General features: G+C 32.0%; 1 protein-coding gene across 1 annotated transcript in view; it reads right to left on the reverse strand.

The window, feature by feature from the left end:
- LOC129230386 (fanconi-associated nuclease 1-like) overlaps positions 1–21,865 on the reverse strand; it is a 58,772-nt gene that overhangs the window by 23,719 nt on the left and 13,188 nt on the right. The window contains exons 4-11 of the mRNA XM_054864784.1: positions 21,008–21,145; positions 18,538–18,636; positions 15,068–15,202; positions 13,371–13,515; positions 10,390–10,470; positions 4,187–4,348; positions 1,679–1,835; positions 491–690 (exon numbers count right to left, since the gene is read on the reverse strand). Coding sequence (XP_054720759.1) covers positions 491–690; positions 1,679–1,835; positions 4,187–4,348; positions 10,390–10,470; positions 13,371–13,515; positions 15,068–15,202; positions 18,538–18,636; positions 21,008–21,145 — 1,117 coding nt within the window. The remainder of the gene's footprint in view (positions 1–490; positions 691–1,678; positions 1,836–4,186; positions 4,349–10,389; positions 10,471–13,370; positions 13,516–15,067; positions 15,203–18,537; positions 18,637–21,007; positions 21,146–21,865) is intronic.

The following is a 21,865-nucleotide window of genomic DNA, read 5'->3' on the forward strand; positions in this document are numbered from 1 at the left end:
ACAGCATCCCCCAAATAAGGTCTTACCAAATTTCACAGGCCCCCCCCCCCCCTATGAAAAAGCCTTAGAGAAGAGCTCCAAACTAAGCAGAAAAAAATGTAATGGCAAAAGGTCAAAAAACAGGCATGAAAACAGGTATATTGCAAAAAATAGGAAAATAGTGTAGACCAAATGAGCATTTAATGAGGTGCATGCAATGCATTATATTTTTTATTTTTAAATAACATTTTAACTTCCAACAATCTCTTTGTTTTTTATGGGACTCAAAGCAGATATCAAAGTTTAGTTTTAGTTGAAAAGCAATTAAAGGATATTAGCTCTTTTTTTTTTTCAATTTGCTTCAACAAATTGAAAAAGAAAAAAAAAAAAAAAACGATGACAAAATAGATTACCTTTGGAGGTTTCTATTAAACACATTAAAAGAAAATTTAATTTATTCTTGTTCATTCTACTATACAGATAGATACAAACATATTGATTTTTATTTTACCTCAATTGTAGAACTTTGGAGTCTTTCTAAATGGCTTAAGATCTGTTTCTCTCTATTCTTAAAAAATGAATCTGAATTTAAATCCAATGGATGATTTTGATAGGGGCTTATAAATACATCTGGAATGTCTCCATCATATATTATGTCCCAAAACAAAAGGCCATAAATAGCATGAAAGGTTGTGCCTTCACCATGAATACCTAGTAGAGAAATAAAAATAAAGCTACATACTAGTATACAATGACAAATCAACATTGTTTAGCAGATTACTTGAAAACACACATTTTAAACAAAAATTGCATATAAGGGTTCCAGAACTTCCTTATTGCAAGAATGTGGAGCAATGTGAAAAAGATAGCAAACCTAAATATAGGATGTTTTTCTTAGATAGCCCTTGAAAATTATTTCAAACTAGAAAGTCGCCTGTCAAGGTAAGATGGATGAAAATTGCTTCTACTCTTCTACATTTGAACAAAGCAATCACCTGTTTGGTGATATTTTGATAGTGGAAATATTAAGCCTATAACTCCAGTGGATTAACCCTAAACTCCAGTAGATAGCATTCATAGTTAACCACTTTTTCGTTTCTACACTCTCCTAAAATGAGTTTTACCAGCAAAACAGTTAAGTTACCGGATCGAGTTCAGCCTTGTCACAATCAAGCATTTCCCTGCATGCCAAACATTACCAAAAAATATTATCAAATTATCATGCCATGGCGCGAGTTTCATTGTTGATGACGTCAGGAGCGTTACTCAATCATTTGCTATTATATATATATGAGGAATAATATGACTTCTTTCACTTTTAAATTAGATGGATTATTTAATTTATTATCTGCATTTTGATTGTTTATATCTCCCCAAATTAATGAATCGATAAAGGGGCTTCATGAAAACCTAAAACAGCATTTGCAATTTATGCAATAACAACGTTTACTTGCTCATTAGTTACTTCTTTGCTAAGACGAATTCTTACAACCTCAAATCTTCTATCTTTTTAATTTCTTCATCAACTATACAGGCTAATTTTCTGTTCTCAAAATCATGTCAAATTCGGTTTGTAACATATTCAGCAGTACTTTGTTCATTTAAGAAGTTCTAAATACCTAGAAATTACTATTTATGCCTAAGGATAGCAAAGGAACAATGTTGTAAAATTAATCACATGAAAAAGATTGCATGTTACCTTCTGAAAATCCTTCCCCTTTATAGTGTTCAATAGCTAGTTGTTCTACACCAAGAACAGTTATATCATCCTCATTATCAGGTGTACTGCAAGATGATATAAACACATTTCTACGGCCATAAATGGGACGTGGAAAAAGACGCCCTTTTATTACTACCTAAAAGGAATTTCAATATTTTAAAATTAGTGAAAGGCAAGATTTGTTTTATGACACTGTACATATATATGTGTAATTTTATAGGCAAGAGATAGGTAATTGGTATTTTTCACCATATAAATGCTTTAAAATGGTAAACCTACCCAAAATGGGCTGTTATGCTAAGAGCCCACTAACAGTAGTGCTTTAAATATTATCTAGAAATATTAAACCAAATAAAACCTTAATGTAAAAAACACAAATCTCATAACTTATCACACATTTATAATTTTTTTAATTTTAAAATTAAACATTTTAAAACTATACTTTACTAGAAAAAATAATCAGATTGCACGATCTGGTGAGACAGGTTAATATTTTATTATCATATATATTATTTCTCAAAGGTTTTTTTTTTTGTGGGTTGCAATAATTTCTTCAATACTTCAAAAGCAAGGTGTCATTTTAAAGATTGTTTTCACCACTTTTGATGAAAAACAAAGACACAATTTCCTTTTTGAATAATTGTGTATGTTTATTAAAAAGTCTTTTACATACCCTTTTTCAGAACGTGAAATTTCGACCTATGCGAAAAGTCTTGGAACGCATCCTACACGTAAGTTGAGACCCCACTGTACCAATCTTAATATATAAAAATCTTCTGTGCGGACGTTTGTCACCATAAGGCTTTTAAACGGCTGGACTGATTTTGATCAAATTTTTTGTGTGTAATTAAGTTGTGGCGAGCATGGTTTCGAAGCCCGATGGATCGAATCGGAAACGTTTTTGTAAATTAATTAATTAATTGAAACATTGGATGGTTATATCTCTCAACTGATTAATATTTATTTTAACCTGTTGTTGAGCGAGAACTGAAATATATATTTAACCCGTTGCCAAAGGACAATAAGAAAGACAGCTCTGCTTTTTGTAATGAAATTTCCTACTGTGATATGTCAATTGAGAATAGATAAAACGTAGAGAGACAGAGAGAGTGAAGCCTTCATTTCTTGAAAGCAACTATTTTAGGTCCCGAGATATATTTTAAAGTAAAGTACTGGAAGGTTCACGCAAAACGTGTGTTCTGTCGTCGTAGTTGAACCATGTGACCGGATCGGTGCTATAGGTTTTCCTAACCAAATGATCAGAAAGTACCGTACCTAGCTACATTTATTTCTTGGCTCAAATCCATCTGAGTTTTGGCACCAATGTCAAGAATACTTTAAGGATTATTAAACTAATCAGTACATTATTAAAGGAAAAGAAGATGGAATTTTAAGATAAGTTAATTTTTGTTAATTAATTAATTAATTTAAACATTGGACAGTTATATCTCCAAACTGATTAATATTTATTTTAACCTATTGTTGAGCGAGAACTGAAATATATATTTAACCCGTTCCCAAAGGACAATAAGAAATCCAGCTCTGCTTTTTGTAATGAAATTTGCTACTGTAATATGTCAATTGAGAATTGATAAAACGTAGATTAAAAGAAAAGATGATGTAATTTAAAGACAAAACAAATTTTATTTTCGTCCAGATAAATTACAACAGGGTAGTTCTGTACACAAAAGATCAGTGCAGTGTAAGATTTTCCTCTTTGGTGGAAAGAACAAATTAGGCAATATATGAAGTTTTAAAAGTTTTCGTTCAAAAGATCGGACCGCTAATCGGCCAGTTAGCTTCGCTCACTGATCGGCTGGATTACAGTAACAAAGTAGAATGGCGACTTTGGCTATAAACAATAGAATTGCATGATCATATGTTTACATTTTAAAGCTACTGTTAATGTAATTTATTGTATTTTTTGTTTATTTGGCAGAATATTTCAAATTGCAAAGAATTGTTTTTCTTTTTAAAAGAGTTTTTAATCATTTTAGTTGAAGAATGTGTTTATTTTAGATCTTTAGGGATGAGTGATTTTCGCTTATTCAGAGAACTGTCTTTACCTTTATCATTTTTTTAAACGATATCCTTTCGATTGTTTTATTCTTTTTCATTTGGGGGATGTTGCAGCGGGATTTCCCGTTTGTTCTAGATGGGTAGTTAGTTTTTTACACTTAATATCTGAGGACGCTTTTTTTCCTTTGAGTATGGCTGAAAGAACAAACCATCAAGTACGGGATGAAAAAAATTAATAAAACAACTGCTCAGTGGGCATTAGATAAATCAAGTTGTAATAAATATATGCATTCTGACACCAAGCAGCTTCAAACATTTTCTTTTTACTTATTTTTTTCAACAAAATGGTTCAAACACTTGATAGTTTATTGAAATTTTTTAACTTTTCAATTTACAAAGTTTGAACAGAACAAAGTCTGTCGGGCCCTCTAGTTATACATAAAATACTTAATGTATCAAAAGGCTTACCTTTGGAGCTTCAATTACATTAGCATCTTCAGTTACTTGTTTTTTGAATTCATCATCATCATCGTCATTTTTTACTATCCTCAAAGCGCGAGTCAGCAATGCATATCGATGGCCAACACGAACATTTTCATCTTGCAAACCCTGTTTTATAGCTTCCAAAGCCTTTAAAGAAAACATAAGGAAACAAAAGTTATAATTTTTTACAATAAATGTATTTAACAAAGGGAGAAAAAAAATGACTTGTAAACTTATTAAAGTGCATTTTTAATTTTAACATCAATTTTCAGATGAGTTATTAATGTTTATTATCCTTCTGTATGTAAAAAGTTTCCACTAACAGAGGCACTTATTAAGGTGTTCAATAAGGTGACCTATGACACCGTACACTTCTATTTTTATATACTAGTGGTACCCGCACGGCTTTGCCCGTAATACAAAAATTAAAAGGTCTTTCGGTTCGCCTGTATACTTACAAATAATGTATGGTGAATTTTCTGGCCAATTGGCTTGTACCCATGTTACAGTTCCACGTTATGATAATTTCGTATCTCGCCAATTGGCGTGTGCCCATGTTACGGTTCCACGTTAAGATAATTTCGTTATTTACTCGTCCATCTTATGATAATTTTGTTCTTAAAATTGGAACAGAAAAAGAACCACATTGAATTTTCGAAAAAACCGCTTCGAGGTGCACACCCCCCATGCTACAAACCAACTTTGTGCCAAATTTCATGAAAATCGGCTGAACGGTCTAGGTGCTATGCGCGTCACAGAGATCCAGACATCCTCCGGACAGAGAGACTTTCAGCTTTATTATTAGTAAAGATAAAGAATACAGTCAAATCCCGTTTTGAAAAAGCCCAAGGGACTAGTAACAACATGTTGCTACAGATTACCTATGGCTTTAAAATGAGATTTTCACTCTGATGGACTTTGCTGAAACAGGATTAGACTCTATTAGTATTAGAAAACTTCCAACTTAATGTAGTTCAAAAAATATATTCCAATATCCAGTGCCCGATAAAGGCAGCGCGGGGCCTGTAGCAAATTTTACCGAGGGGCCCTTGTTTTTGCATGATAATAAACAAGAATGGACTTCTTCATGGAGATGGGGAATGCACTTATTATACATACACGCATATACATACACAGATATACTTTTAAAGCTTAGTGAGGGTTATGACCACCTTGTATTGCCCTTACCTATCACTATGTATTTTTCAAGTTTGCAATTCCAGAAACGCAATTTTCAACGATCTGAATAAGAGCGAGGGTTTTTACGATTATAATTTAACGATATTTTGGTTCTAAAAACGCAATTTTAACGACTTCTGGTGACATTAGGCGGAGTGAAAATTCGGAGACCCTTATTTGAAGATTTGTAGAAACTGAAGTCAAAAAATGCTATTGCACCATTTTATGTAAGGATAGAGGAAGAAATCGGATTCACAGCGACTCTCTAAAGGCAATTTTTTTTTAAATTGAAATCCTAAATGAAATTGTAGATTATCTTTAGTGAGTTTGAGGGAGAGAGAGAAAAGAGTGTTCAAGCAGGTCCCTCTCGAAAATTTTCAAATTTATAATTCTAAAAACATGATTTTAAGCCGAAAATTTCCAAAGTTTTAGACTCTAAAAGATTCATTTTATATGATCTTTGGTGATTTCGGGGCTTAGGAGAGGAGGGGAGAAGGGTTCAAAAGCCCCTTCCTGGAGATTTCTCAAAATTGAAGTGTTGAAAACGGGAATGTAAGCTATCGCTGGTAACGTTTCTGTGTGGGACTCTCCTCGGAAATCCAGAAAATTTTCGAAGTTGATTTTCTAATTTGTGGTGATTGTTAACAATGGTGGAGGGGAAGGGTACCCTCACATGGAAATTTTTCGAAATTACAGTCCGAAGTACGTAATTGCAGGCCATCTTTGATTACGTTATAAGGAGGGGTTTGGTTCGAGATTTCATCTAAGGAAATCTTTCGAAATTGAAGTTCCAGAGATTAATTTTAGCGGGTTCTCAATTATATTAGACGATTTCCCCCCCTGAGTTTTTCTGAATTTAAAGTTCGAATAATAAAGTTCAAGCTACCTTTCGTGACGCAAGAGAGATGGATTATTTTCGGGGACTTTCTCACTGCCCCCTTCTTTGCTACGCCATCTTTGATTTATTTTCAATACAAATAATGCGGGAAAATCTGCCCCACTACAGATCTAGATCTGTGTATCCTCAGACCCTTAGTGCGGTGGGGTCCCACGTTCTTAAGGGGCACAAGAAATTGGAAAACTGAAAAAACTAGCACTAAGACTTAAAACGTTGCAAATATACACTGCTGGCCTCTGTGAAGTGGCCCTAAAGATTTTGTTGCAGGGAGGCCCAAAATTTATAGATTCGGGCCTGCCCATTATTTGTTTCAGAAATATTTAATTGGTTAGGATTTCCATAAAGAAATTTTCAATTTCCACCCTAATATTTTTATTTATTAAAGATTTCCACCTTCAGTAGGTCTTAACATTATAGACTAAAATGGCATTTTGCAGGAACATTTTCCCCATTTTATTTAATATTAAATACCCTGACTCCTGAATAGTCTCCTGATAAATTTTTGTTTTAATTTTGTTTTTTACCTTCAGACATTTAGAACTACTGGTGCGATTTTTCATTACAATATTTAAAATATATTTCTCTTTTTTAAACATGTATGCAGTCCGAAACATCTTTCGTCAAACCATATTTTTTCTATATTTTGCTATGATTTTTGCTATGATATTTTAACTAAAAAAAAAATTGAAATACAAATTGCTTGTTGTTTCGCATAAGAGGACAATGAAACTAAGACCTAAGGCCCCTGAATTTAGTAGAGCCTCGTACTCGATCAAAACCTGAGTGTGTGAAAGTTTGACTAATAATTATGAAGCAATTTTTGTCACTAAATTTAATATGTAGTATTTAGTTTTTTTTTTAATTTTGCATTTATCAAATTTATAGCTGCAGCTATTGATGAAATGCAGTTTGACTATATTTGATACGAGGGAAGGTGAAACCGCATAGCTTTTGATACCAGTTATAATCTCTTAATTCAAAACAGCCACCTCTTTCAGAACAAAAAGACCTATCTGTCAAAAATATTTGTTCGTTTTTTTTTTTTTAACGTCTCTATAGTTGCCCCAAGTTGAAGATCGACATAAGCAGCACAAAGTCGTATTTTAGTCGCAAATGCGTGTCCTCGAGAAATCAAATATTAATGTGCAAAATTGTTAAGTAAATCTAAAAAGTAGGGGAATGGGAAGGAGGTAAAGTGGTTCTAGTCGAAATCTCATTGACAAAACTTCATTACAAAGGAATTTCAAGTTTTTTTTTTTGGTCTCCGACGCCTAGATGAGTAAAATGACAACGTTTGGAGTTAGTTAAGGCAGTGGCTGTTCTCAATCTTTGTTACTTTGGCTCTTTCCGTCTCTAAAATACGCAAGAAGATCCCCCTTCCAGCACCGATGATAAAGGCCAGGATGATATTACCCCGCACACATTACGAATCTGCACTTAAATGAAAAAAAAAAAGATTTATAATTCATTTGAACATTTATTTTTTCTGAGAAAAGCTGGATCAAAATTAAGAGAGGGAGAGGAAGAAGTTTAAACAGGTAAAAGTGCGGGAAAGTAGTTAAATTTTTTTTCTATAATTTTTCTTCTCATGGCGCGGGGTCCCCAGAAGAGCGGGGCCCATAGCATTTGCTACTTTTGCTCTATGGCAAATCCGGCCCTGCCAATATCATGATCACAGCAACAGCACAGATAAATAGAAGTGTTTTGAATAAAGAGTACAGTAAACTCCTGATTATTGGCGGTCAGCTTATTAGCGGGTCTTCTCAATATTTATTTTAACGGTCATTAAATGTTTTTTAAACTTATGATTGTGTTACTGCTCGATTTTAGCCTTTACATATGCATATTTTTTACATTCAATGTTAGTAGATGGAATGTAACAATGTTTTTAGCTATAATTTAAATTCATATGTGAGTTTTATTCATATATTTTAGCTCTTGTATACATTAGTACCCTTTTTTTACCTATTATTCAGATTACCAGCAGTTTTCGCTTATCTTACCATGCCATCTCATTCCGTGGATAATCGGGAGCATACTGTATAAGATATGAAATTAATCTTAAATTTTCCTACTTTTCCCTCATTTTCCAAAACATCTGAATTTTGTGATAATTTCATTATTTCCCTGCACTAAAAAGCTTTGATAGTTGAATTTTTGGAGTAGCAGTAGGAAAAAAGATGAATGTAAAATGTAAACAAAGAGAAGACAGATAACGCTTGTTAAATGATTGAGGCTTTTCTGATTTTTTTCAACAGAATACAAGTAATATGACACATCATGCATAACATTTTTCAGAGTAAAAATCAAGCAGTTCGAAGGAGTTTCCAGAACTCTTCATGGCAAAAAATCAAGCAAGTGGTATGAAGGAATTAAATCAAATACAGAGCCCAATTTCACAATAGGCACAGTAGGCAGCTGCCTGGCAAATTTTTTATGGGTGACAAATTTTGCTTCCAATCTCATTTTTTAAATTATTATTCTTGAAAATAAAGCATCAGTTCTTTTTTCAATTTTCCCCAAAACAGCAACATAACTAACTTGTCAGCGAACTTAACCATAATTGTCAAAACCACAGAAAATGCAATGTGACAGACTTCCGGTAATAGGTAATCAGTTTCAGTTTTAGCTTGTGGCAAGGACGGAGTACATCTTCTATAGAAAACATGCACTTTGATCTATACCTTCCAAGAATTTCTTTCCCTTAACTCAAAGAAGGTCCTTCCGGAGCGCATCAAGAAGAGAGCCTCAGGTAAATCAGACATAACATCTGGTTTCTCTTAAAGAGACTATGTGCAGCACTGGAAGGGCTGAGTGACCATTATTTCCTGCGCTTAAAAGAGCATTTTATTCCTTCATACCCTTAGGAGTGTTCATCACGAAACATTACTTGAATGTTAAAGGAATTGGAAAGTAATTTGGGATTGTTACTTCCGCTTAGTAGGTTAGTTAAAACCTACTCTTTTCGGAAATGCTTTTAAATACTGTTTTTTCCATTTATTTGTAGAAAGAATCAAAATATTTTTTAAAATTTAATATGTATTATTTATTTACGAAAGAAGACGCTTTAAAGCGCCACAATTTGATAGTTTTAATATATGTATTTGAACATTGAAAAAAAAGTAAGTGAACCAAATGATTTTGAAATTACGGTGTTTTTTATTGCTCAGTTAATTTTGTGCAGTTACTTTGTGAACGAACTTTGTAAATGATACTTTGTTTGTGAATTTACAATTAACAGAATAAAAATTTGATTGTAATATGTAAAGTTGAAATATTTCCAGAGTCTTAAATGTTCTCTATTACGACAAGCTTGTGAAAATAAGTGCTTTTCACCTTGGATAAATCACATAAGTGGAGGAGGGTGACAGATTTCAAATCTGCTTAGGGGTGGCATGAAGCTAAATTCAGCCCTGATCAAATAAAAGTTACGTTATAAGTTAGAAAGATGTATTTAAAACTATTTAAGTTCAAGTATTTTAACTTTAATGAATTAAATTTATATTCAATACTGTAAAAAATCTTAGAATTCATTGCAAATTTAATAGATTTATGTGTTACTCAAGTGTGTATGACAAAGTAAAAAAAAACATTTAATCGAAATATATAACATTTTTGCTATACATTTGCTTTTTATTTTTACTTTTAGCAGTATAACATATTTTTGTGTGGCAATTATTTATACCCAGCGACCATAAATTTTAAAGATACATAAAACATTAAATTTAAATCAGATTTTATACTTTTAAACAGGGCTGCAAAGTCGGAGTCGGATGCTCCAACATTCTTGAGTCTGAGTCAGAGCCGGTCATTTTTCTTCTGATCCTGCAGCCCTGCTTTTAAATCAGCATATTTGATTTAAAAACATTTTTAAGTTTCAGTAAATTCTCATTTTTTATTGTACACTTCATTTGGCCAAGGTAGAAAGTAAACGAGTTGGCAAGCCAAATGACATACCTCTAGTGGAACAGTAATTAGAACAATGATAATGCAAAATATTATTGTTTCAGATTCCAAATTAGTACAATTAAATGATTTTAAGAAAAAATAATGAAGTTGCTAAAGTGTTAGAATGAAAAATTTCTTTAAAAACATAAATAAATACTCTTGCCTCTTCTCGTTTCTTAAGATGCTGTTCAAGATTCAAAGCCAAGCGATCATACCACCGCCCATGATAATCTAAACAAAATATCTGAAATTAAAATAGAAGCATCAAAATAAACTTACGTGTGAAAAATCAAAGCACTTTAATTTTATTACAGCATGAATAGCAGATTCTGAGAACAAATTAGGCACTTAACAAACAAAAACTTAGAATAGGACAATATAAAACAAGCAAGAAGAAATTATTCAAAAAAAAAAAAGATTTTAAAGCCTTTGTACCGCTGTATTTCAGAAATGAAAAATTGAAGACACTGCCAGAAATAGAGCTATACAGTTATACAAAACAAGAAATAAAAATAAAAAAAGCTACCAAAGTATTGAATAGTTTTTCTTTTTTGTAGTAAGTGTAACTTACTGTTTGTGTAACTTACTACAAAATACCATGCTTTGCCATCAATCTTTGAGTTGAACCGCACCATTGCTGCGGTCGCTCATCTGGTTTGCTAATTCTGCATCAGCTACCAGTTTGTTTGGCTCTCTTGGCTCCCTTAAGAGGTTTTTCGCCTCCAGCTCATGTGACTCCTATTCCGGGCTGATGAGTGCTAAAAAGCACGAAACTGCAGTCCTCGGATGGAATAACTGAGCTGGCGGTATATTTTAAGTATTGAATTCTTGTTTAAACAAATAGTAAAATATGAAACATGTAAATCACAAAAATGAATCTCATGCAATATGTCTAAAATGTAAGAAAATATCAACAAAATAATAAATAAAATGCAGCAAAGTAACTTGAAAATGAAGCATATAATTTTGATTCAGCAAAAGAGATATCAATAATTGAGATTGGAGGGGGTAGGGGCAAAAATTTATTTTCAAACAAAATAAAATACCTCAAATTTTGATACATTTCTTTACTACTTTTTGAAAACAAAATGCAATAACAACAGTGGCATGCAATAGGATTGTTTAGAAACATCAAATCTTAGCTTTCTTTCTTTTTAAGGACCTGGCAATAAGTAGTGAAATATACTTGTTATTTTGAGAAATAATGTCAATAAGTTGTTATAAAAAATACAACTTCTATTATTTGTTTCCCCTAAATCTATCCTATCCAGCTTTAAGACTTTCGAGATCTTGAACTTTGATAAAATATTTTTCGAGAAATTGGGTTGATGAAACATATTAATTGAAAATTGAACATTTTAATCAACAATTGGTTTAGTCAAAAGAAAAATTATGCGTAGGTTATTTAAAACTTCGGAAAGTTGAATTTAGTATGCTACCCCCATTTTGTCTTTGTCCTTAAATTTAAAGAGAGGAAGAAAGTTTACTTTGAAGTTGACTAGATTTATTTAAATGATACCAAAATGATGACAGTAAAATTCTATCTATTTACAAGTAGAAAATATCAAACTTGGTAGCAAAAAAATGATATTATTATAAATGATTATCAATATTTTTTAACTTCCTTACTCTAATTTAAAAAACATAGGATGTAAAAAGGTAGATTATTAAGACCCCCTTCCCCAACCAATTAAAGATTTGTTTTTGAAATTTTTTTTTCAATCCATAAACAGAATTTTTGACATTTTTTGCAGGGTGCAGTAAGGAGCAGAATTTAGAGCAAATTTTATACCATTGCACTTGCTATAATTTTTTTATAATTCAAGAATTATAAATAATTTTAAAATATTCAAGCACTGCAAAATAAACCTTTTCTCATGCCGTTTTCATGGTTTTTAAAAACTTCTATAACATAAACCTTTAACATACCTAACCATCACAATACAAATTGGACTTGATTAGTTTCTCACATTTTTTCTGTTCCAGTTTGTTCCTATGCATTTATCTAGTTCTATTTAAAGATGAGCAACACATTGAATAATTAGTAGGAAAAAAAAAACTTTAAAACACAATATCAAAAATTAAACTCTGTATGACAGAAAATTATAACCTTAAGTAAAATTGAATTTTTTATGGAAGTATTTTAGAACAAGTAAATGCCTTTTGTGTGTGTGTATGTGTGAATATGCTATAACTTAAAAAGAAGAAAAAAAAAACTCACCTTTAAATGAAAGTTTGAAATTCGTCATAAACTTTTTAAAAATTGTTTTCCTATTTGTTTTTTGAAACAGAATTAATACGAAAAAAACTAATACAATACTTCAAAGTAGTGAGCTTAAATATTCTTTCCAAAATGAAAGATAGTACGCGTGCAAAACAATTGAAATTTTAAAGTTCCAAATGGCAGATAATGTAACCAGAATATAATAGGCCCAGGGCTGGATTTCAGGGAGGGCAGGCGGGGCTACTGCCCCGGGCCTCCATAACAAAGGGGCCCCCACAATGAAATGTTTACAAAATATCCTAACTTTCACAGGTCGAAAATATCGGATACATACATATATATCAAAATATTTGGATATATATCAAAGTGTCCGATATTTTCGAAAATATGATAATCTTTTCGAACCCTGATTATGGGCCCCCACTCCTTCGTTGCCCCGGGGCTTCCACACTTCCAAATCCGGCCCTGAATAGGCCTTTAAAAACGAATGATCATTAGTTAGCTACACATAATTAATTACACACACATGCTTGAGTTATATATTCAATCATTTTCTTTTTAAGCTGAATGACAATCTGGTTAATCATGAATGAAACTATGATTTGCAAACATGCCACAAGCTATGTGGGTGATAGATATATCAGTAGTGACTTTTGAAAAAATCTGAAAATAAAAAGTGTTGCACATACATACGTATGAGTTGTGTTAATACTTTTTGTGTTGAATTCAAAAAAAAAAAAAAAAAAAAAAACAGTATAAATAATAAGCTTTAATCTAGGAACTATGAAAATCTTTTATTTTTTAGTTTTGATATATAAAAATAATTAAAATCGCATTCTTGAATCAAAACTGCTTTAATAAAATACTAAAATCAAACTAAAAACATTTTAATAACCCTGGTAACATATAAGCATACTTACATTTTGTTTCAATAATTTTCTAAGTAAAGATACAGCCTCATCATACTGTCGTAACTTTTGCAAAACGTCCACTCCTCCTGTCATGCATCGGACATATATGTGAAAAGAAGTGTATTTTTTCAAGAAATTAGGCAATGATGACGCTCTGTAAGTAAAATTTCAACATAAAGCATAACAATACCGCAAATGCAAATGAATCAGCATAAACAAAAGCTTTTGGTTTATCATATTACTTCAATAGCACTGAACTACATTTAAAATCTATCAGAGTAAAAAAAAAAAGTTAATTCTTATTCACTTTGAAGCAACATGAATGAATGTGATGATTAAAATTTTACTAAGCTCTAGAGATGGGATGGTTGGAAAAAAAAACTTCGGGGGAAAAAAACTTTTTTTTTTCTGAAGGGGTTTATTCCCACTTGGAGAAAATTGGAAATTTTGAAATTTCTAGCACAACGTTATGTATTCAAAAATTTATAATACTTATATTCCAGTGCTTTTTTCCCTTAAAATATTTTTTTATGTTCAGTGTCCCACATAAACAAACTAATGAATTTTAATAATGCAAGCAGTAAGATAATTTAAATTCCCTGCTAATAAGCTAATATTTTTGCCACCAAATACCACAAGTATTTTACAACCATGTGATCAAGGTGCAGTACAAAGTTTGAGACTTTGATCATCAAAAGCAATTGCTTCAAAACAGTTAATCACAATCGAAGCAAAAGAAGATTTTTCCATTTGTTTATTGGATATATTGCATATATTGCGTTCAGCATAGAATTTAGTGAAGGCAATGAAAATTGAAAATTGTTTTCACCATGCAAGATTCTCCAAAGCCTTTATCCTTCGGCATTTCAAGAATCAACTGATATTGAGACTAAGCCAACATGTAATGATGTTTTTGGGAAAGTCTTAACATTACTAGGCTGTCCTACGTGCTATCATTAAACAAATATGTTTCAATCAATAATGATGTGTGTAGAGCATGGGTTATGTTATAACAGACTAAGAAAGTTCAGAAATTGTGCATAATCCAAATGATTTCTCCAATGTAGATTCTGACAACAGAATCAACAATGCAGTTCTGTCCCTTCTACGTGAATAATGTAGAAAACAATTAGAAGTATGCACAGTTATTTAGGTGCACACTCAATGGCGAGGTGACTAAAGCAATGGGTGATCTTGAGCAATTTGCGGACAATAAGATACTGGAAAAGACAATAAAAAAAAATATAACTGGGTTGGTTGTTTATTACTGGGTTGGTATTTCAATGAGATAACAAATGGCTTGAAAATTAATTTTAACAGATGTATTTATTAAGATAATTTTACTTACTTAACCTTCCACTAAAAAAAAACTCATGAACTCTCACCTACCCTAGATTAAAATAATAATAATAAAACACCAATGCATTTGACTTGTATAAAATTGCTGTTGATTTATACAAAATCTGTGTAACATTCTCCAAAACAAATTTCTCTGACAGTGCAGTGAAAACCCAGAGAGTTCAATAAAACCGGGGGAGCTAGTTTACCCATGGAGCTAAAATACATTTAAAAGATAATTTTTAAAAGAAGTGACATACTTGCGATATTTATTCATTATTATTATTTTTAATAATATATATACAGATGGCATAAAATCTCCAGCAATTAAATAACATTTTGAGGTTATAAGAAAACATGCTACTAACCTTTCCACAAAAGGACTAGAGCATTGTTCATCAAATTCTTCCTTAGCATTTAAAGATAAATCTTTTGCTAATTCAAAGTTTTTACTTTCAACAGCATTTAATAAATCATTTTCAAGCTGTCGTGCTTCTTCATATCTATAGAAAATAAATAAATAAATAAATAATTTTTTTTCAATAGAAATCCTTCTCTAGAGCATCAAATTTAATGTTAATACCTTAGAGCAGGAATTAGTAAATGGAGGGAGCTAGTCCAATCATTGGCTACGCAAAAGCTTGGGCAAGAGCTCAAGTCAGGTGACTCAACAACGGCGAATGGGTGACACGTTTTGCATGGAACTAGAAGGAAACCTGATTTCTTCCAAAGCTATTTATAAAAATCTATCATGTGACTTGGGGTCGTTCCTTCACGAATGAAAATCTTCACTCCCTCCATTTTATCTCTTCTCAATGGTTAATACGATGTAATACTATTTAAGATTGGTTGGAAAAACAGTTGGGTAGAAAATGTGCAAAAGACTGGATGAAAACTGAGAAATACAGTTGGACCCTGATTTAATGTTTCCCATGATAACGTTTTCCCATTTTAAAGCTTTCTCTTGATCCCAATTTTCTTCAATGTTCTTACAGTCATTTTTTCTTGTATATTACATTTTCCAATTCACTGCATTCCTGCTTTTAACGTTTTATTCAATTAATGTCAACTTTGTTTTGCTCATTTTTCAATGACAAAGTACATATCATATTTCCTTGAAAAGCAGGAACATGATTTAGACCAATTTTGACAACTTCTTTCCATTCTGTACTTAAAAATTCATGAAAAAAAAGGAAAAGATTAATGCATTAGAAACATTGCATTTTATTTCTGCTGCCAGGGAAAAAGTAATTCAACCAATTTTGAAAGTACAGTAGACCCTCGTTTTATGGGGGGGGGGGGGTTACGTTCCACGGAAATGCCGCATAAATTGACACCTAATACTAGTGTTAAAATAGGGGTTTGGTTCTGTATATAACAAAATACTTCATTCTAGTGATGACTAATTGTGTAATAAGTTTAATGCATACTTATATCGACTTTTATGAACAACCTACATAAAGAAAACATAGATTAATTTTGTGTTCTGTTTATTAAGAGGAGCTGGCTATGATAGTCTTTTGGCAGTTATTAAGAATTTTTCTCTGTAATTATTTGCAGAGCATTAACGCATCCATAATCACTTGCGTCATTTCCATGATATAATCTTCTTTCACTAACAAATAAGAAAGATCATTTCTATTGTCTAGCTCAAAATTTTTGACATGAACGATTTCGGTTGTGTGTCATTGATGTCGGTATCCTCGTTGGTTTTGGCCTTCTTAGTCACTCCGAAAAGCTCTTCTTCCAGTGAGTTCTGAACTGTGTGAGTTTAATAACTTTACTTTTGGAAAGAGCTCTGGCGAAATCACATAAAATGTCTCCAGTGGCCCAAGCTCGATTATTAGCACGCCAAAATGCAGTTTTTTAAGTGTAATCTGAAATCTTTAGTAGCTAGGATTTTAAAAGAGGGTAAATTTTTATCTGTTAGCATTGAGGCATCCGCGTAAAACTGAAACTCATCTGAATAAAATAAAATAAAGGTGTCAAATCTTAAGCCATGTATAATTGAAACCGCGTAAAATAAACCCGCAGAAAATGAGGGTCTAGTGTACAGTAAACTCCCGATTATCTGCGGGTCTTTTCCCATTTTTTAAAAAAACTATCAAGAAATTTTGTTATAAGTTACCGCCCAAAGCCAGGGCTAAGGCAGAAATACTTAAAATACAACCGCCAGCTCAGTTATTCCATCCAAGGACTGCAGTTTTGTGTAATTCCTATTCCGGGCTGATGAGTGCTAAAAAGCACGAAACTGCAGTCCTCGGATGGAATAACTGAGCTGGCGGTTGTATTTTAAGTATCAATAAATGTTTTTAAACTTATGATTGTGTTATTGCTTGTTTTTACCTTTTACAAATAGTTTTTACAACCAGAATTAGTAGAGGCAATGCAGCTATGTTTTTAGCTATAATTTAAATGTATGTATGAGTATTATTCATATTTTTTGTATGTATACAGTATCGTTTTTTATCTTTTACACCGATTATCCGCAGTTTTCGCTTATCCGCGGCTACTGTGCTACACTATTCCCTGGATAATCAAGAGTTTACTGTATTCTATTCTGTCAGATTGTGTACGAAATTACGCATTACATAAATTGTAAAATATTTTTTGTTGAGTGCATCCATTTCTATTCAAATTATTTTATAATATTTAATGAAAATTTGGTGACTTTTTCACAACGTTTCTCTGCTTATTGCATTTTTCCTGTCAGTCCTGTGAAAAAACATTAAATCAGGGTTTTACTGTGGTACTAAAAGGATTTTCCTTGTTTCTAAACTACTTAACATTTAATGGGGAAAAAGCTATCAAATAGAAGTTGAACAAACTAAGAGACAAATTAAACATAGAGTGAGGATTGAAACATTTTTTTCAGATAAAAATATCAGGAAAATGAAAGAAATGGAGTGAAAAAGAAATATCTTTGACTCAATTGCTAGAAAGTTACTTTTTAAGATCCTTAGTGTGAATTTGGCACAATAATTACTTTAGATAAAACACAAATATTTATATAATGAAAAACAATAGGCTTAGAGTTTTACAAAAACAACACTTTCAAAATACCTTTTTCTAGTAGTTTACACAGATGCATAAGACTGTTCTGCATTTATAAAAAAACAACTCAAAGATTCTACAAAAGTGTTCGGTTTTCTGGAATGCTTATTGTTGCTAAATTCTGGGGGTAAAGAGTGAAATTTCATTAGTTTCTTTGGAATCGTCTTTTTACACCTTGTAATAAAATGTAGTAAAAGTTTAAATGCATAAGAATGGTTAAACACAATTTTTTTTTTTTTGCTCGGGAAACAGAAGCATTAACATTTTTTAGTCATTTTTTAGACATTTTTATGAACTTTGGGATCCTAAAACACCTTACCTAAACTTTGAGTCACTAAACAGATAGTGTTATTCAACCAATGTTTTTCACATTAAGTATAGATCAACATGTTTTGCTGGTGAAAACCTGCAAACTATAAGTTAAATTACAATATACTATTTATACAAAAGATAGCTTACAATCAATTTTTAACTATTTTTTTATAGTTCTGCTTAAAAGCAGATGTTATAAAAACAGTATAAAGTATATTAATAAGCAAGATATAACTTGAGTACAGTAGCAATAGGTGCGTTTTAGGAGATTTGGGGATATATCATGCTTCACTCACTAATTTTCCTTTTTTGACCATAGGAAAGGACTAACACTTACCATATCTCCCTCAACAAAATTTAAATATAATCTTCCCCTCTGAAACTTTTTTATGGCTACGCCATTGAGTTAGAAAAATGTTACTATCAGCAGGTTATATTAATTGGAAATTCTATAAACTAATAAAATTCATACCTTATTAGATCATCTCTGTCAATGAAAATAGGAATTTTCCTATTCTTCTTGTATGCAGGAAATTTCAGTTCACCTTTATTCACTTGCAGTAAAGTGAGCCTTTCAAAGAAGTACAGAACATAAACTTATACAATGAGAGAAAACGAATCAAAATTAAAGATAAAGAACATGCAAATATATTAAGAATTTACTTAGGATTTAAACTATGAAAAGGGCAGGTTTTGAATAAATTTAACTCAATTTGTTAACAAGGTTTCCTGCACATTTATAAACATATACATGACATTAAATAAATTCTAATTCTTTAAAAGTTTGATGAATATATCTAAATTAATTATAGTACAAACAGTGTTATAAAGAACTTAAACATACGATTCTTAATATTGAGAGTACAGTTTTATAAGCATTTTAAACAACAAGAGACTTTTTATATCACCAATTAAAAAAGGGGAGGATTTTAAAAAAAGTATTTTTTTGTTTCTATTTTTTTGGTTTTTTTAGTTGTTTATCTTATGCAATAGTTGAGGGGACTTTTAATCTGACAAGATTTCTTAAATTATGCATTGCATACTTCACTTTTACAGTTAATCAATTCTTCAACACTCACTACACTGCCCTGCTTAGCACGAAAGTCCTATCTACACTTTTTGTCAAAATTGAGTTATTGTCACGAGGTGGTTCTTAATAATATGTTTTACTCATTTATAATGTTTCATTGTCAATTGTGAATGGGAAATATTTTTAAAAAAAATCTAAAAAAGCGGAATCTGAATCAAATATATGGAGGCGTAGAACTTTAAATAGCAGTTTCTCAGTTTGAGCTCAACTGCAGATACGACTTTTGCGCTTAGCACGGCAGTACACTCAAGGGTCCTCCATACCTACCATCATACTTTGTTCAACTGGTTGGATAGGGCCCTGAAGAGATCTCTGCTTTTAGATCCAGACCAGTAACTGAGCAACCCTGATCCAGCACCCCCAGAGGTAGTTATTTGGAATGAGGACTTGGAGGACTTTGTGAAAATGAACATATTTAATTTTCCCCAGTCACCATTAGTGAATACAAAGGATCTTCTATTACACACGCACACACACATGTCTCTACATAAGCCTGGTATTGAACCTGGGACAATCCAGTTATAAGTCCAACGCCTTACCGATGAGCGCATCATGGATAAAAAAGATGCATAAAATGTGGAAGGGTATAATCGCACCTCATTAAATTTACATTTTCTTAAAGAAATAATAAGGGGAAAATGTGTAGGGAATTCGGGTAATTAATTCGGCAAAGCAAAAAAAATTTTTTTTCTTCATTTAATCATTTTTTCCTGAATTTTGGTTATTTTTTCAAAATTCCCCGATACTTCCCTGATTAATGAAGCTCCCTGAATTACCAAATCTATCGCCACCCTGTACCAAAATACAGTAAAACCTGTTAAGTTGACTGCTATTTTCAGGCACAAAATTAGATATTATCATATAATTGAACCTCTATAAGTTGATCACTAAAGTAGTGCACTGCAACTGTTCAACTTACACAGGTTTCACTGTAACAGGAAAAAAAAAAAAAAGATTTGATTTTCCAATCTTGCAGAGGCAAAAAGATTATAGAGTAAATTCTTGAAAGTAACCCAGCTACTTCACTCATCATTGAAAATTTGGCAAGGGCACATTAAGATTTTTAGTAGTTCCTTGAAGTTACCCAAATAGAATAAGTGCTTTGTAGTGTTTCTCCCAGACCAAAAAAGGAATAGGGAGTTTTAAAGTTAAGAGGGCACTTTAATTCAATTAAAAAGGTACTTTTTGATAGAAATTTAGAAAGGGATTTTTTTACTTTTTTGGTAAACTAGATGCATACAAAATCCAAGCATTTTTCATTAGCAATTACTTTTTAAAACATGAATAGGATTTTAGTGTTTAGTTTTAAAATGATGTTAAAAACATTCAGATTTATATTCTAATCAGATTCTAGTGTTTAAGTGATTGCAGCAAGGGTGGGATGTTTCAAAGCCACGCTTGTGTGAATCTTTACATTTTGAAAAAAAGTTTGCTTTTAGAATAAAGTTTTGTTAAAAGTTCTAAGGTGCGAAAAAGTCACATCAAAGGTCGGTATAAAAGGGGCATTGCACAGCACCCTACTAAACAATCCTAGTGGGGAAACACTACTTTGTAGTATGAGCTTTACGTTCAATTTTCTGCAGCAAAAAGGTGCAAATTGCAAATATAGATGGCAGAGGTGCCCATCCACCTCAAGAGCAAGAGTGCCCCCCCCCCCAAGAGCGAGAGTCCCACTCCAAAAAGAGAAAATGCCCCTCAAAACACCCTCTAAAACTTTCCATGGCACAGTCTGACGCATGATCCCCCCCCCCCCCCCCCCGTCTGATGAGCACCCCTGCAAATGTTGTTTTTTCTTTCTTACATTATAGAATTTAGAATTGCAGAAGCAATACAAATAAACAAAAACACTTACAACTGTTGCTGTTGACCTCCTGCTGCATCATCATCATCTTCAGAGATTGTAGGCAAAGAGAAGAGCATAAATATTCTGGTAAACACACGTTTGGGAAGAAGAGCCAATCTGTAGCATGGCCCAATTATCTGTTTGATTCTGAAATGAATCAATGCATAAAATAAATGAATACAGGAAACAATTCACTACTATGAACAATTAAATTCCAGGACTTATAAATTGGAATACAAAAAACATGAAGAAAATCTCCTCTCCTCTTTCCAGTCACATACTTGGAATAACAAAAAGAACTTTCAATCCATATCCATATCAAGTCAATATTTATCCCCCCCCTCCCCCACTCTTTTCACATCACCTGCCTTGCAGGTACTTTTTGTTTTTTATGTTATTTCTATTTTTCTTTTTAAGGACAGAAACATAATAGAAATAAACAAATGTGTATTAGGGTGATTCAAAAAACTCTTTTTCAGCTAGAGTCCAGGACATCCCCTATTTTTTTAGATTCACTAAAAGTATTATGTTGTAAAAGTTTTAGCTTCTTACTCAAATTTTAAGAGGGTGCTCAATGATCCCTTAATTTAACATGAGCTGTGGCATAGAAAATGCCACAAATTTAGAAACATTTTATTTCCCCAGCTGTTTTTTGTAGATAATTATTTTATTGCAATATATATGCATATTATAGTGTATATTATAATATGTAGCATTGTTTTTTCAGTTCAATGTATTTTTTTAACCTCAGCCCCTTCATATACTTATGAAGTTTGGAGGAGGGGGTTGAGCACCCTCTTACAGTTCAAATAAGAAGCTAAAATTCTTTTAGTATATTACTACCCACAAGCCTACAAGTCTAAAAAA

The sequence above is a fragment of the Uloborus diversus genome, chromosome 9, assembly GCF_026930045.1.
Source record: "Uloborus diversus isolate 005 chromosome 9, Udiv.v.3.1, whole genome shotgun sequence".
NCBI classification, from domain to species: Eukaryota; Metazoa; Arthropoda; class Arachnida; order Araneae; family Uloboridae; genus Uloborus; species Uloborus diversus.